The following is a 17,736-nucleotide window of genomic DNA, read 5'->3' on the forward strand; positions in this document are numbered from 1 at the left end:
AGCTTATTCAGCTGCTCCTCAGAGTTTCCTCACCAGCGGGACCCCTCCCCGGAGATCATGTCCTACACAAATCTATGGTTTCTGTCTGTTGCATTTTTCTGGATCATTAAAACCCAAGGAGCACTTTGCTGATAGCACTGAGAAATGGAAACAGCAGTTGCTGCAATGCTGGGTTTCATAAGGTGGGTAAGAAATTTCCAAAGAAAATTCTTCACCAGTCCGAACTAATGTGAGCTTTTACATTCCAAGAGTAAGAAAAGTTGATCAAAAAAGTTTTGCAGCTCTCAGGGAACCAGAAATACAGAATGCCCCTAAAATCATATAGTTTAGAGGTAGTACTCTCAACCAGTAGTGCAACCTGAAGAGGGTTTTCTCTCCGAAATACGAACACCTATGTGGTATTAAGGTACCTGAAAGGGGTTTAGTGATTCTGACATTGTGAGCTGAACTTTGCACGACAGAATTATAACGAAACACATTTAACTTTCACCATGTGCTTAATCTGTATTTCTTGGCATTTGTGTGGACCCATTTAACGTTCAGGGAACATTTATTCACTGAAGATGGCTAGTCACTAACTGATCCCACTTGAGCTTAATACCTTGCCTTTTGTACTACCTTCCAGCTCCAAACCCCAGATGTAAAAGAGTATGCTGGTACCCCTCTACCAGCACAAATCCTAAATGAAGAAGAGTTTGAGCATCTCTACCAGCTGTCATTTAGCTGAGATGTCTATTTCAAAATTCAGGGTGCCTACACAGGATGAACAAGCCAGCCTTGGACACCCAAAATGCATTGGAAGAGTCAACTGGAGTTATGCATTAGAAATGCCCTTTGAATGCCTGCAAATCAGAGTGTGGGTCTGCTTAAGGCACGGTTGTTTACAGTGAGGTCTCACTGTGTTCTCATGGTTTTGTGAAGTGCAAACAGGGAATAAGGGTACCTATAGGAGCCAGTGGCAGTCTATTTGGCTGTGTGGGTAGAGCTGATGCACCCTGTAGTTTAGGGAAAATGAATGTTCTCAGGAGGACAGAGAGAGGCACAGATGTATACTTTGTTTACTGTTAGGGATATTAGTTTTAGCACATGCGTGTGTGTGGGCTTAGAGGATTAAGCATGCTTGTGCATTGACGGTCAATACTATTTGCATTTTATCATGTGTAAATGATATTAACACAGAAGTTATGATGCAATGTGTAGCAAGTTTCATTATCCCTCATTAAAGCAGCTCTCTCTTGCAAGTGCAAATGTACTGGAAGGCTGACCTAAATGTAGAAGAAGCTGAATGCTGATCCTTATCTTAATGAACAAATACAATTAGCCAAGTGTAAGAGTGTCAGGTATTGAAATGATCCTCTATAGTGCTTTCTTTCTTTTATTTCTCTCCCATGAGCATCTCCTGATGGTATCAGAGCAGCATCTCATCACAGCACCTGACAAAAATTACCCGAGGGTCCATGAAACATCATATCTGGCCAGTCAGTCCAGGCCCAGGGTAACCAGCCATTTCTCCTGTGGTTGGACTTCCTCAAATGTATACTTAGACATGCAGGACATCCTGGGGAAGGTTTCTATTTCAATGCCTTTCAGCTTTCTTGACCATCTCAAGGAGCTGACAAGGCCTTAATTCCCTCTCTCAGAGCAATGTGTCCCTTGCAATGATTGCTCCACTGGCAATTTATGATAATGAAGATGTGAATGAAGGGGCTGCAGAGAACCTTTGCCATCCTTTGGGGAATTCTCTTGATAAAAGTGTGGCAAGGACAGTGATATCCTTTCTTCGTTTTGGTTGCTGATCTCCTTTGATTTGTAGTATCTACTGCAATAAATGAAAGATTTTCATCTTTCATGAAGACCCTACTGATGAGCTGGCCTCCTTCCCCCTGGAGTGAGGTTTCTGCCTAGAAAAAGAGGGGAAATAATAGAGTTCCACAGATGGAGTGCTGCAAAACCAGGTTACACACAATCATAGAACAGTTTGAGTTGTAAGTGACCATTAAAGCCCATGTAGTTCAACATGCCTGCAAGAAGTAGGGACATCTTCAACCAGATCAGGTTACTCAGAGCCCCATCCAACCTGGCCTTGAATGTTTCCAAGGATAGGGCATCCACCACTGCCCTCTCTGGGCAACCTGTTCAAGTGTTTTGCCACTCTCACTGTAAAAAATTTCTTCCTTCTGTCTAGTGTAAATCTACCCTGTTTCAGTTTAAAACCATTACATCATGTCCTATCACAACACACCCTACCAAAATGTTTGTCCCAATCTCTCTTATAAACCTCATTGAAGTACCAAAAGATCACAGTAAGTTCTCCTGGGGCCTTCTCTTCTCCAAGTGGAATAACCCAAACTTCTTCCTAGAAGAAGTGCTCCAGACCTCTGATCATCTTCGTGGCCTTCCTCTGGACTGACTTCAGTAGGTCCATGACCTTCTTTGGAGGAGCCAGAGCTGGACAAGGGTGGGGCTTCACCAAAGAGGAGTAGACGGGGAGAATTTTCTCTCTCACCCTGCTGTCTGTGCTCCTTTGGATCCAGCCCAGGATACGGCTGGCCTTCATGGCTGTGAGCATGCATTGCCAGGACATGTCCAGCCTCTCATCCACCAGCACCCCCAAGTCCTTGTTGGCAGGGCTGCTCTCTATCTCTTCATCTCCCAGACTGTATTTATCCTGGGGGTTGCTGTCTCGAATCATCTTCCTGTCCATATGCCTTAGCACAGCTAGGAGAATCTGCTCCATGACTTTCCCAGGCACAGAGGTGAGGCTGACAGCTTGGTGCTTCCCAGGATGTTCCTTTCTACCCTTTCTAAAAATGAGTGCATTATTTCCCTACTTCCAGTCCCCAGGGACTTCACCCAGCTACCATGATTTTTCAAGTATCACAGAAAGATATATGGATATATGAAGAGATATATGGATTTGTATAATGACACCACTGAGTACAAGTTGTAAGAGTTGATGCTGCTCCAGACTTGACTCCATTGATTAACAAGCACCATGTGCAACACATTTATATTTTGGTACACAGCAACTTCTTCCCCCTCAGTTAGGGCAAGGGACATCTTGCTTCATCAGAGCAATGGAAACTTGAATCTTTGTGTGATCCTGCATCAAAGAGACATCTGGGACTGTCTGGGCTTTTCCAGCCAGAGCTACACCAGAATTGATTGCCAAGACTATTTCAAATGAGTATTCAGAGTGCAATGATTAAGGCTACTTGTGGACATTTATTTCTAGTCTAAAGTTTTCTAAGGTTTTCAAAGCAACAAAAATAGTCTTACCTGCTTATGCAATTACATAAGCATGTCCCTCTTGATCTAGCCTCTATCCCCAGTATTTTTTCAGAGGCAAGTCATTTCATCCGGATTTGACAAGCTGATTTAAGTAGAGAATTTAAGGTTAAACTCAGGAGAGGTTTGGGCACTGACTTTTACGTGATCTGGCCTCCAGCATCTCATGAACTGCACTCAGAACCCCTGTGTGGTTCATGGTGGAATTTGGGTGCTTCAAGACTTGAACACAACAGAGCTGGTAGGATACAGTGGGATCTTCTTGAAGGGAGCACGCAGCTGCTTACATTGAAGCAACAGGAAAAGTGGAGGACAAGGGTGTATCTGCAATTCTCTCTTGCACTAAAAGCCCCTTGAGGCTGGAGGGAGGCAATCCTGTCTGCCTGGATCCATTGTCTGGAACCTTCTCCTGGAGATTGGTACCTACGCCCTTTCTTTCAAAAGACTCCACACAGATCAGTCTTTTAAAAACAAAGCAGGAAGAAGAAAAGGTGGTGATAGCTTTTATTATATAATGCCTCAGTATTCAAATTATATGCTGAGGAAGTGGGAGGCCTGGGTTCCTCTCCCGCCTCAGCCCCAGGGGCCCAAACCCACAGCTCCCACATCCCATGAGAGCGCCCCAACAACCAGGCTGGAGGCTACCTTGGGTGGAGGAGCCTCCTCCACCCCTGCTTTGAAACTGCCACACTCTACAGCCAGGAATTTCAGACTCGGGAGGGCGGAGGGGGCTGCGAGGGAGATCGAGGAGGGAGCGTGTGCCTAATGCTGAAACCTCACTCTGAGGCCGTCACCAGGGAGTGGGGAGCCCCGGGCTGCCTCCTCACTGCCCTGGCAATTGTTATCCTAGGAGGTTTACACGCTGACTGTGGGTTCTGGCATCCAAATTCCTCCTTTCTCCTTGGCATCATGACTCTAGGAAAGGCTTTCAGCAAGGGGGCACTGCATCCTTGCCCCTGAGGGCACTTTCCTAGGGGGCAGCAGGCAGGGGTCTCATTTGCCCCTCTCCCACTTGCACTGAGAGTTCTAACACATCTTTTGGAGCAGTTGTTTGGAGCTGGAGCTGCCATGGCACTGCGTGGGGAGGGGCCTGGCACAGCTACCAGGGCCCACCAAGCCCCTACACAAGTAAAATCCTTGTTTTCTCCATGCCAGAGAGGCTCCGGCAGGCATGAGGCACAGAGCTGCCAGTTTTGGCAGCTCTGGAGACCCCAAGGAGTGTGGTTCTGGGCACTCGGGTGAGCTTCAAGGTAGAGAGTCAGGTGTTTCAAGGCTTTCCAGACAACTACAGGGTTAAGTAGAAGTAGAGTTGCGTTTTCCAGACAAGCAGCCTGAACACATGGATTTCAACCCAGTTTATACCCTTTGGTTTTGATCTTACCTACAGCAGAGGTTTCTTTCTTTCCAAGCAGGCACACTGGGTGGCAGATGGAATTAATGTCCCCTCCCTGATGCTAGACAATAAATCAGCTCCTCACTAAAATTTGGGATTAAGAGTCGTCCAGAGAAATCAAAGTAGGAAATCAAGCACTTTCCTCAACTTCAAGGCAATGGATGAGAGAAGAGGGACACACTCATCTTGAATCACTCAGATATATGATTTCATGTTAAAACTCTAACATTGCTGATACTTCTTCCAGTCTAAGATCAACTTTCCCAGTTAAAAAAAAAAGAAAAAAGAAAAAAGGAATTATGCAAACAATTTAACAGCAGGGGCCAGTCTTTCTTACAGTTCCCTCAGGATGAGCAAATGGAAGTCCTGAACAGCTACGAACAACAGAAGCCACAGTTTCAGTAACACGGCCAAAATATCCTGTGAACTTGGCAGCCATCATGAGCCAAGAAGTCATGAAAAGGCACATTACATTTAGCAATATCTGATAGAAGTTTGCCTCAGTATCATTTCCAGGGAAAAGCTGAACTGATAATCACTTCTTTAGGAAAAAAAAAAAAGCAGCTGGAAGGAAAAGCAGATTTTCTGGTAAATCTGTGACAACAGCATCAGCAGCTCCAACTGGTTTGTTGCCCGTTCCTTTTGGCAGCCCAGTCATCTCCCAAAGATCTACACATATTAAGTATTCCATTTGGCTGCAGCAAAGGCATCCCCATTAGCCAGGTACCCAGCCCATTAATAGGTCCTCCTAAGCACTGTGGGCTGTTACACCTTCCTTGCAGAGCATCCATGAGCTCTGCAGGGTCCAGCACATGTCCTGTAAAGCAGAAAAGAACAATTTTTTTTCTGCGAGATGGAGACCTCTGAGGGAAACCTCACTGTTGATTCCTTTATGCTCTAGGAAGCTCTCCCTAAAAATTCCTCCTTTCTGGAGGGCTCCTCCTCCTCCAAAATAAGCCAGATTACTCAAATGGGGCAGAGGTGAAGTCAGCCAGAGCATTTGTAAGGACAACACCTGCGGGGAACGGGCTTCGGCCATGCCTGGCACAGGATGAACACCTGCTCTTGCTTACCAGCAGCACTTGGCCTTTCACTTTCTGCTTTCAGCAACCTGAACTGGTTCTGCACAGAGTCTGTTGCAACTTCTTATATGCACAGAAATGCACAAAGAACCTAGGCAGGTAAAACCTGTGCAGGGAGACTCCTGCCAGCCCTGCTCCATCCCAGCAGACTGCAGGCATCTTGCTGCTCTCTATGTTCTTTCGGCATGTGCACAGGCATCTTCCTGCTCCCAAGCCCATGATGGTCTCTGTCACTTACTGCTGGAAAAAGCAGCCGAGACTTTTCCATAAAACTATTTGAAAAATGCAGATTGCCTTCCCTTCTGTGTTGATGTGTATGCATAATGTGACACACCATTCAAGTAAATCTAGTTTTATTGACAGGGATACACACAGGCACATGCTCACCTGAAACCAGATGAAAACGAAATTTTTATTTGTGGGTACGGACGTTTATACCAACCGATACAGAGAAAACACTATGTATTTTCTCTGGTGTATTATGAATATGACTCAAAAAAAATCAACAAACATTAGCCACATACATAAATGTGTGATCTACACAGAATGCTTAAAAGTAATTGCAAACGGATTTGTTGAGTAATTCCAGAAAAAAAAAAAAAAAAAAGATTGTTAGGAGACGACCTGGTTGTGGGAAGAGGCACTTAATTCACTGCATGAATGACTCACGGTGAATTACTTGCATAACTCCACTCAAGGAAATCACTACTCTGCAAAAGTGCATACATGTTAAATCAACCAAAACACAGAGCGGTCCATATTCTTGGTACAATGCTGCCTTCCTGCTGGTACAGAATGAGGAAAAATCCTCTCAGCTGGGCAGGGAGGGGGAGAAATCCTCTTTTTTGGTATCCTGGCAATGTTTTCAAGAGACAGTTCAACAGCACTCACTTGTCCTATTCATGCTTGGCACTTACATTGAAAAGAAAATCTAGGCCTGTAATATTCAAGAACAAGCTCTTATTGACATTGAAACTTCGACTAATAAATTTGAGGCTGCATTTCCCACCCAACTCAATTTAATGCCATAAGATAATTATGGTCCTTTCCTGGAAAATAGAGAGCTCCATGAAGGGCAGCTGGCATGAACACTAGAAAGATTTGCTTTTTTCAGGATACTCAGGATAAATAACTCCTCCCTTTATTTGCTATCTGTGCTTGAACTGTGAGGTACAAAGGTTACTGGAATTAAACAAAGGGAACTATTTTTCACTGTTCCACCTCACTTTAATTCCCCATAGCAAATATCCAAAACTGAAAAACAGAGAGAGAGAAAAAGGGAGGAAAAAAAAAAAAGAAATAGGCACCATAGCTCTTTGTAAGTCTCATGTGCCTGACACAATCCACCAGCCATACTTCAGGCACCATATTCAGATGTTAGTGTGAGCAGGTGATACATATCCCCTTGGCTGCAACACAGTGATTTGAACTGCATAAACTGGGAGCTCTTTCCTCTGGGTATAGTGAAAGCAGAAACTTCAGCTAGTATTCCAGAGCCCTTCTGTTAGGAGCTTTATTGATTCCAAGAACAGCTTGGTCTATAGGGAGACTCACTGCCTGTATACTGGAGAAGGAGCAGCTGCAGTGGGAACAGCGGGGCACAGAGAGTATCCCATCCAGAGCAGAGCTCCACATGGTAGTGATGGTGCTCAGGGCAACAGCATCCTTGGGGAGGCAGGAGAAGTGAGTTTGCTTTGGTAGAGCTGCCCAACAGCTGAAGCACTGACTGCAAAGAGCAGACCTGTCAGACCTGTGTGGCAGCAGCTGCAGCCTGGGCCACCACCGCCCCACTGGGGCCATAGAGCAGGTGAACATAAGCAAATGGATCCTGCTGACCAGCGACATCCTAGCTCTGCTGACAGAATGGAATAGAAGCCCCAGCTCCTTCTGGTGTTTCTACAGATGATCATTGAATAAAAGGCATAAGCACTCCCTGGAACTTGGACTTGAATCTAGGATTTTCCTTTGCCCCGGTGGAAACAATCCCCCACATCATTCACTCATGGCAAACAGTCCCATCAAAAAGATCCTCAATATTATGTTTCAGTCATGCACTAGATGAGAACATCCAAGCAGCTCAGCCTAAGAAAAGCCTACAACACCCAAAAGTATGCTCTAAAAAACCAGGGTATCCCATGCAGGAGAGGGGCAAGAGCTCTGGTGCACGTTTTAACTCCAGTGTTTGAAGAAATCAAATATGATCCCAGTCCTCTGTGTTGAGCCCAGCAACTTAAAAGTAGGATGTGCCCTGGCTCCTGAATGGCAGTGGGACTACCTCCAATTTCTCCTCAAGGTTATTGTACTTTTCAGCATGTGCTGGATCCGTGGCTAAGATCCATAGGGAATTTTGTATCTCAAAACAGATGAAGCTATTGATTCCAGGCCAATTTAGGAGTTAAGTAGTGCCAAGGTGCAGACAGTGAAAATCTGATTTCATACATCAGAGTACGGCCCTGATTTTCTGTACATTAATAGTGCTCCAAATCCATGAACCAGCTTTAAACACCGAGTTTGTGAAATTCATGCTTGTTTTGTGAGCAGATTCCTAAAAAGCATCTTTGGCTTTGCTACTAAGCAGCAGCTCTCCTTCAGGCAAGGGAACAAATCTCCCTCTTCCACTTCTAAAAGAGAACTGCTGTATTAACATGGGAGCACATGCATTTGGTAAGTGCTTGCTCTGGGAGGATATAGCTCCAGGTGGATATTGCCCATCCCACAGGTGACCTGAGCTGTGACAACCCAAGCCAAATTCACTTAGAGGCAAACCAAGACAGCTGCATAGTGGTTGTGAGGTAGACTTTTGGTACAAACACGAGAAATTCTTAACACATATTCCATGGTATAAAAGAACAGGTGACAATTCATATTGCACCAGGTCCTGCAACTTGCTGCACTGGGGGATTATTGACAAATGCACAATACATCCTGGACTAAAAAACCTGCATCAAAATAGCAGAGTGAAGTACTTGAGACAGCTGGAAGACATAGGGAGGAATTTTGCATGGTTTTCAGAAGAAACCATTTGAGTGTCTTGCTAAATCAACAACAAAGTCATCAGACAGAAATACAAGACTAAGAGGTAACACCAGATTTTGGAGTTACGCTGCTAACCCACCTCACTTCTGTCCACTGACCTTCCACATTTCCACTGTCCAGCCCCGTGAGCCTGCCAGCTGGTTCAAGCACAGACCATACTCCGTCTGCACTGGTTCAACTTTAGTGAGTCTTCCATCACAATTTTTAAAAATCCATTTGCAATACTTTTTAGCAATTAAAGCAAAAATCTTGGTAATGTGATCTGAGAGATCTCAGACTGAAGACACCTGGTAAAAACAAGCTGGCATGTATTACTGTGTTTTGTACCTCCAAGTAAAGGATTTTTGGCTCTTGGGGCTACCAATGCCACCAAGAGGTGTTTGGAGATGTCAGGCATGTCCCGACTTAGCTCAGCCCGTAACTTCTGCCTTCAGCCACACATCTGCAATGACAACAGACTTAGGCAGGCTTCTGAGAAATGCCTTTTATTGTATGACAGCAGTTGCCACGTGAACGTCCACAAAAGAGATAATTCCATAGCAATACCAAAATCAAATTATTACAACAAATGCAAGAACCAAACCAAACCAAACCCAGAGTTAAAATGATGAAAAAGCAGCGCACTGTTACACAATGTAAAACATACACAGAAAGCCACATCTTCTGCAAAACTGTCATGCTCATCACCATCACAGGAAAGAAGTGATTTCAAGTCTTTCTTCTCCCCTCCAAAAAAAGAGGCAAACTTTGAAGTGAGATATTTCAAAGGGTCATATTAACAAAAAAAGCAGCATTTCTTCCGATTCTTTTTGCAATCTTATTTCACACATGTATTGGGAAGGCTAAGAGAAACTATCAACATTACTTAAGCAACCAGATTACTGATGCTGCCCAGAAGGTCCTCCCTCTTCCAAAGGGCAATACAAATGGTATCATGGAAAATTATGCCCATCTGGAAAATGGTGCAGTTCACTAAAGAGAATTTTTGTCCTTAAGCAAATAAGCAAAATATGAAATAGCCTATCCTGGTGAACTGTGGCTTTGAAAATGCCAACATGCTTTGTTGGCTCACAGTGGTCTTCTGAGAAGGAGCAAAGACATACCAAAACAAATGCGTGAAAAACAATTCTTGAGATCGGAAGTAGAGGCTGTTCCTAGATTTTTACACCAAAGTAACAACAGTTCTGTAACTGATAATTTTCCGTATTACTGTATAAAATTATATTTATTAGAAATAAGACTCTGGAATACTTTAAGGCACCTCATGGCGAAGAAATATTTTGAAGGCTTGAATAACTCTGGAGACTGAGTTCTTTTTCCAAGATCCCCAATAAGGAATGCAACTTAAGAGTAACCTGCTTTGCTATTTCCAAATAAAGCACAACATTTTTCAAAGTGGAAGTTTAAAACTATTTAAATTTTTCTTTATTAGGAAACATAAAACAACTTGCTGATAAGATATTGTATTCATTTAACAGACGAAGACTTTCACCACACGAAGGCCTTTTTCTTCCCGCAATCTGAATTCTGCCATTCAGGTACACTGCACGTTTTTACCCCACTGAAATGAAATGGGTCAGTCAATCTTAATCAGCATCTGAACAAAACAGCTATCAACAATACCAACAAAAGAATCTAAAAACCAATTTCCTGAATAAAATATTTTTGTTGCTTTAAACCAAAAAGATGAAATAATGCCCATGACAGACATGAATGACTTGCTATCAGTTGTTCTACTCAGCAATTTATGGAATTTGAGTGTGATTTTGTAAAAAATTTGTTTTGTCTTATATTGATATTTGATACCTACAGCGAGCAGTGTCCTGCCAAAACACGTGAAGAAGCAGAATCAGCATTTTCAGCGATACCTAACATTTTTGTGCACATTCAAAAAGCTACAGGATCAAATTAATTCTAGCTTATAGACTGACAGCTAGATCTGTCAGGGTCTCATACCAGTGACTCTGCAGCAGCCAGCGTTTTGGAGTTCTGCTCTGAAATATAACTTACCATAGATTCATTTCAGAGCTGAAATGAACTAAAACTGTAATTATACCCTTGGTTTACGCATGCAGATCTCCTTGGGTCTGATAAAAAAATATAAACTCAAGGTTTTTTGTATGGCCAGGAGAACTTACTAGTCTCTGAAATTATTTAAAAGTCTCTGTATTATACCTCACAGTTCCTCTTTTGTAAGAACTAGCTGTTCAGGAATAAGAAGAATTCCATATTGTAAAACACAGATTCTGAATATATTCACACTGCTCAAAAAAGATGAACAAAGGAGCTCAAACTCCCAACTCCATGAAGTGCACTGCCTTACTGGTCAGCTCACCCTAGCTCTGTTTTGCACCACTCCAACCAGGTCCTTCCACGGCAAAGCTTAAGCAGAGTTTGGACATGGATCCATGGATCCTTGCCAAAAAAGGCAGTTATGGACAAGGCCATGAGGTGGAACTTCCTTTATGCTACACAGTCCCCCAGCATTATCCAACATGACTTTACACATTTAGACCTCACATCTTCACATACCTGTGTAATGCAGCCACTACTCATGAATTTTATTGCTTCAGAATTCTTGCCACTATTCACGAATGCAAGCCACAGAACACACAGGATGGTAACTGTATGCTAGGACACTGTGTTAAGTGGACTGCAGAAGCTCAGAGAAGGGCCAAGCAATACAAAAAGTGGATGTGGCTGATGTGTTCTCAGAAGGATCTGCCATAAGCACTGCTTACAAGAGCACATCTGTGCCACGTGGCTTGGTGGCTGCTAGCTGCCCCTGGCTGGCTGATATTCATCACCAGATGTAGCACAAGCCTCCTGTTGCACAGCACTGTGTGAAGTTCAGCTCCACTGATCTCAGTGGAACTTGTTACAGGGCAATATGCTACACACTGTAGGAGAAGTGTTAGGACTTGCCAAAAAAAACGATAGGGACAAAAGCATCTCATTTTTTAACTCCCCCCTAATGATTTCTAACCATGTAAGAGGAAGTTACCAGCAAGCACAGATGCCTGATGTTTGCTCCACAAGCTCCAAAGCGCCCCTGTCCCTCAGAAAGCTGGCTGGTGGCACTGCAGACACAATCCTCTCTCTCCTGGGATCTCACAGCACGACAGCAAGCCCCAGTGCAGGGAGGCTGCTGCAACAGGGGAACAAGGATTCTCACCTCTCACCACTGGGCTGGCTCCAAGCAGGAAAACATCCAACATGAGTGATAGTGCTGAGGCACAGGCTTTGGCCTCAATTTACTTCTCAATAAGAAGTAACTTTGTATTTGACTCAATTATATTCTGGTAGAACTGCTTGAAATGAGAAACATTTGTGTTTGCCTTACTTTTAGACCACTGGATGAACGTTGGGTAAATAACACTTGTTTGGCACTACAAAGGTAATAGCAAGCATCTTCAGTATTTTTAAAAAAGCACAATATTTTCCACATCCTGAAGAAATCTGTTGCCTTTTAGTCCCTCCTGTGCCCTTCAAAAAGTGAGATGAAGAGATGCATTTTCTACTGGACCTCAAAGAATAGCTCACTAAATTTGAAAAAATCTGAAGCAGCACAGCACTTGCTTGATATACTTTTTAAACATGGGAACAGTGCCTTTGTGTTAAAGTGCTTTGCTGAATCAGGACATAACTTATGAATATTGAACCCCTCTCTCACTGCATTCCTCTCTATCAGCAACAGCCATTCGAAACTACAGGTTGTATTTTCCTACCTGTTCTGGCAGGATGGTAACTTCAAACAGCTGAAGTTCAACAGAACCCCTGATGCAAAACTTTAAAACATATTGAAGTTACATATTTTTAACATATATCTAATGAATTTGTTGTGTACCCTGCAGTTACAGCTTTGGCTTGAAGGCACAAATATTAAGGCACAATAAATGCAAATAATGTATACATTTCAATGTGTTGTGTTGAAGATAACTTTGTACTACACAGTATTTAGGTATAATGACATGTCATTCAAACATTTCCTCAAGTTATTTTAATACCTTTTTTCTTTGATAACCTGGGTAAAAAGAGGAATGTATGTTAAATTATTTAAATATTTCTTCAGTGCAAATGTGGTAATTTTCTTCTAAAGTACGGAAGATTGAGACTGATTTTTCAGCATTTGGATTTTAGCAAAATAAAACCAATATTTACCTTCATCTTGAACAGAATTATTTGAACTGTTTATCAAAAAAATAAGTATATAGTACTTTTCTATCAAAATGAAAAAGTGGTTTTGGCTTCTTCAAGTTTTTTTTCCTACCAAACTGCATAGGTACTTGTGACAGGTAGAAAGACAGTTGCTCTAGAGAAGTAAGTTGCACTCTACCGAATCCGCTGTTCAGACAGAGCTGTCATGCTAAAGTGACAGTGAAAAAAATTTGGTTTTGCTTGCTCTCAAAATATTTCTATTAAAAAAAAAAAAGGACACATTCCAATTATTTTACTAAGCTCCAAATATGCACACTAGACCTGTTAGGTGTCCTGCACCTGTTTAAATAAAAGAGATCTCTACCACATAACTTTCAAATAAAAACTGATTCTGCGTAATTTCCTTAGCAATACAAACATAATTAGTTGGAAAGAAAAACATATTGCACTGAAATTAAAGAAACAGGGACAGTAAAAATTTTCTTCTCAGTATTAAATAGGAAGGATGTCCAGTGCAAAGAATCGCCCCCCCTCCCTTTCCTCTCCCGTTAACACTTGCAAATGTTGTCACTGAGTTTAGAGGATCTTAGGTTTACATTCTACAGAAAACAGTTAAGGCAATGAGGAATCACAGTGCAGTCTCAGTTATGCATAATCCTGAGGAAGGATCCAGGGAGGAGTCTGTAGCAAGCTGACCATTCTGAACAACTTCTGGGTAATTCTTACTGAAGTATACCTAGGAAAAATATTGGATTCCATGAGTAATTATGCACCAAAGTCCATTTAGCTTCAAACAATATTTCTGGAGATAAATACAGTAGAGACAAACACGTATCCTTAAGGAATCCCAACGGGAACTTCAGGTTAGTGGCATTCAGTAAATGTATGTCACTGAAAAATTAGTAGAATTACTATATGAACTTACATTATAACAAAATGTGAGAAAAATCCCACAGAACCTGTAGATCCCCTCAGATTTTGTTAATTCAGATGAATAGATACGTTTTATCGCTTTACATTAAACTGATAAGTAAAATCATTTTACTAGCTCAAAACATGGAGATAAATTAAAAACAGGATGACAAAGAAGCTGTGAAATCTTGCGTCTGCACAAGGGTTTCTCATTTTCACACATAAAATGAACACAATGGATTTGGATGTTAAAATCAGGTTGTAATCCCTATATTTTACAAACTATGATTGACAACCATTGAAACTTCGAAGTATATGTATGAAATACCCCAGCGTTTAATTTGTGCTGCAGAGCAGTTATAGGGCCTATAGAAATGTGATCTCTGGATAGTGAATCACAATAATGAAAGAAGAAGCAAAAGCTTTAACAATGACCCAACCAAGCAACTTCTCTAAAACGTAAGATGATACCAAATAATAGGACAGTTCTTTGCCAAGCCTTTGAGTTCCTGAATTCTACCAATTTCTAGCTCAACTAGAGGAGATATAGGTTTCCTGATAAATGTATAATCAGAACATAAAGGAAATGAAATGCTGTCAAGTTTCACTGTTCCACAATCATCAGTTTTTAGCAGCTGTATCATATCTCTGTTCCTTGACAGATGCGCATAACAAAATGAAATAATGTCAAGACTTGTGTGCTCTTATCTAAAAATGTGTTTGGGTGAAAAAGGACTTCAAATACAATTTTTTTTCAAAGAAGAATGTGAGAAGTTTTGTTTGAGTCTTTAAAAACAGAAAATACACTATCCTTCTGAAGCTGACACGTGTCACGAGTTAGGTCTCACAGTCAGACTGCTTTGAGTACAGCTTATGAAACATTTCTGCAATTTATATTTAAGTGTGTTGTCAACGAAGTTTGGTTTGTTTGATAATAATGTCCTTTTCATATACACGAATACATATATAAGACACATGGGATAAAAAAGAAACAGTCATTCTACAAAAATGGTCTAGTAAGTACCACTGTCATCTTTTGTGCACACTCACTAACACAGGGTATATGCATCTTCACAAGTTTCAAAGAATATTAAAGTCTGATTTGAATCAACAAAAGAATTGGGACTCCTGTTAAGAGGCATTCCTCAGTAACCAGTCACAATCGGATGCAACAGAGGAAAGTTAATGAGGCTGCTGACTGCACACATGCTGCAGACGGCAGCCTCAGTATTCCCATCCCGTTCCTGGTTTAAAACATAAAACTTTGGCATACTTTTAATGCAGCTTTTGAATGTGATTTTTTTTTTAATGGAAAGCTAATAGAAAACCTTGGCACATTACTAGAGATGTAATGAAATGGCAGCTGCTTTTCAACTGTCTCATTGCAATTCTTCCCCTGAGCCCAATCCCTCAAGATATTAAATGCCCAAGTCTTTATACAAGTCTCTTCCACTGCCAACAGAACTGCAACCTTTTTAAAAGTAATCACTGAGGTGAGATAACACCTAGTATTTTAATATTTACACATCTGTCATAGCTTTAAAGTAAAATAAAACAACCCTTATTTTTTCCTCAAAGTACTCAAAACCAGACTGATAGAAAAACCCAGCCATATCCTGATGCCACCAAAGCCTGCAGAAAGGCCCCTCTCAACGCTGCCAAGAGCAGGGAGAACACACCAACTTCTGTTTATCTGAATAATTGAGCACTTTTATTTTTTTCTTTTTTCACTGCTTGATGACTATTTCTCACTTTCCCATAGGATTTTCTCCTAGCAGCTTCTTGTAAACTGAGCAAAGATAAAAACAGTCTCACGATGTCAAGCCTAACTCAGTTGCCATCAGGCTCACAGGCTGTTTAATACATACTCAGCGGTCACCAATTTGAGTTGTGCCTGTGTTTATTCTTTGACATTTGCACGAAAAATGGGGATACTGAGTGACCAAGTGAGCCATACAATAGCAACATGGATCAATCTGGAAGCCTGAGTTAACGTTCCAGCAATAGCTCACTCTTGCAATGCTTTGCTAAGAGGCCCATGAGATTTTTTTTTTAATGATGTTTCTTAAATACGTACAAGTTAGTCTTCCCAATTAAAGATGTGTATCTGGTGTAACTAAATAACCTTGCTACAAAGAACAAAGCTTTTCAAAAAATACAGGAGAAAAACCTCTTAATTTGCACTTAAAGGATATATGCAAAATCCGTAATTTTCCAGAAAATGCATTTAAAGTTTCAGCTTTCTGAAAGAAGTTTTTGCTACAAGTTTGTGTTGTGCAGGTCCATACTGAAATAAATCAAGATTCATGTCCAAAACACAATAAATCAAATAATCATTGCCAAAGCATAGCCACATTCCAAACCATTTTACTTAGCAACCCACTGTAATGCTTTTTGAGAAGTATGTATATATGTCATATTACCATTTCTTTTTATGTGCAGCATGCTGTTTTCCAAAAACAGAAATAAAGCTGCTCTTCACAAAAACAGTTCTTAGTAACCACAGCAGGAATGTGGGAAAACAACAGCAATACATGCAACGGACTTAGTAGTGTAAAAAGAAAAGCCATTGGAATCAGCTCTTCTGACTAAGCAACTTCTCTGGAAGTATGCGTGAAGCACAAGGGACAGCAGTAACAAAACCCCTGAACTGTCCAAGTCCTTCAAACAGAAAGAACTGTAACTCTGCTTCTGGGTAGCTGCTGACTGGAGATACAGTCTCTTGATTCCTGTATTTTTGGGCCGAGTGTGGATAAGCACCATGCTTTGCATTCTTGGCAGATGCTAAAGCTTGTATCTGCCTTCTAGCCTGGGAGTTAGCAAACTTTTTCATCAAACCACATTTCAGCAGAGACTGGTTCCTGGATCTCTTCCCTTCCTGTACAAAATCACATAACATTGATGTGGTAACTGCAGATGACTGTATGGGCAAGTAACATCAGGCAATTATTTTTATACATTTTGAATCATCTTTGAATGCAATTGTGCAACTGGGGAGGGCTCTGGGGAAGGAAGGAGCGACAGCATGACACAGCTAAATTTCTACAGATGACAGCTGGACAGCCTCACCTCTTGCCTTTCCAAAGATCAAGCCTTAGGAAGCTGGCCTTCACTTTACAGACAAACAATGGTCATATGAATTTGAAGCTACCCTTTTAAACATCATTTATATAACCTCCAGATTGTCATGCACATACCACAGGAAACATGGCTAACCCATTCTTTTCTAATAAGAAAATAAATGAAGCTACACTGCAGCTGAATGGAAGAGGACAGCAGAACTCATAACACATCTTAGTTCAAGACAAAGCTGTTTCCTCAGTTCTGCAATTTGTACCACACAAGAATTCATAGTGTATGCTCTTAGCTACAATGCCTTACTTGAAAAACTCTTTAAAAAATTAGAATCTGAGAATATGAACAGACACAAACCTATTCTCTACTCTTCAAAAAGTCCAATAAAATAGCATCCAGACATGAGCACACAGCCTCCATGACAGCACAGTTTTTCATTTTTTTTCAACTTGCTGGAAATGTGTCTATTTTTTTACTGGAAAGCGGCCAGGCACCTGCCATTTTGTTTCCTGTCTTTATGTGTTGTTCCCTGTCCATTGGTCTTTTGTTTCCCCAGGTAACAGTTTAGACTTTGTGTCCCCCTAGCTCTGCTCCACACATCCAGCAACCTAAAGAAAGGAAAGCATGAAGGCTAAAGAGCTTTGCCTCTTGCCTGTAAAAGGCTCTCTTAGGTTGCTCCCTGGTTAATACCAGTGCCTTACTTGCACGCTGAAAGCAAAGTTACACGAGTTCCAAGCAAGCTGCTGCCAAACTGAGCACAAATCTCAGCTGAAGCAATGCTGAAGCTTTGTT

General features: G+C 41.6%; 1 protein-coding gene across 1 annotated transcript in view; it reads right to left on the minus strand.

Moving 5' to 3' along the window:
• Window positions 1–9,268: 9,268 nt before the first annotated feature.
• ABCC4 (ATP binding cassette subfamily C member 4) overlaps window positions 9,269–17,736 on the minus strand; it is a 146,367-nt gene continuing 137,899 nt past the window's right edge. Inside the window, exon 31 of the mRNA XM_032100049.1 lies at window positions 9,269–13,693. Coding sequence (XP_031955940.1) covers window positions 13,586–13,693 — 108 coding nt within the window. The 3' untranslated portion in view covers window positions 9,269–13,585. The remainder of the gene's footprint in view (window positions 13,694–17,736) is intronic.

The sequence above is a fragment of the Corvus moneduloides genome, chromosome 2 (genome assembly GCF_009650955.1).
Source record: "Corvus moneduloides isolate bCorMon1 chromosome 2, bCorMon1.pri, whole genome shotgun sequence".
NCBI lineage: Eukaryota > Metazoa > Chordata > Aves > Passeriformes > Corvidae > Corvus > Corvus moneduloides.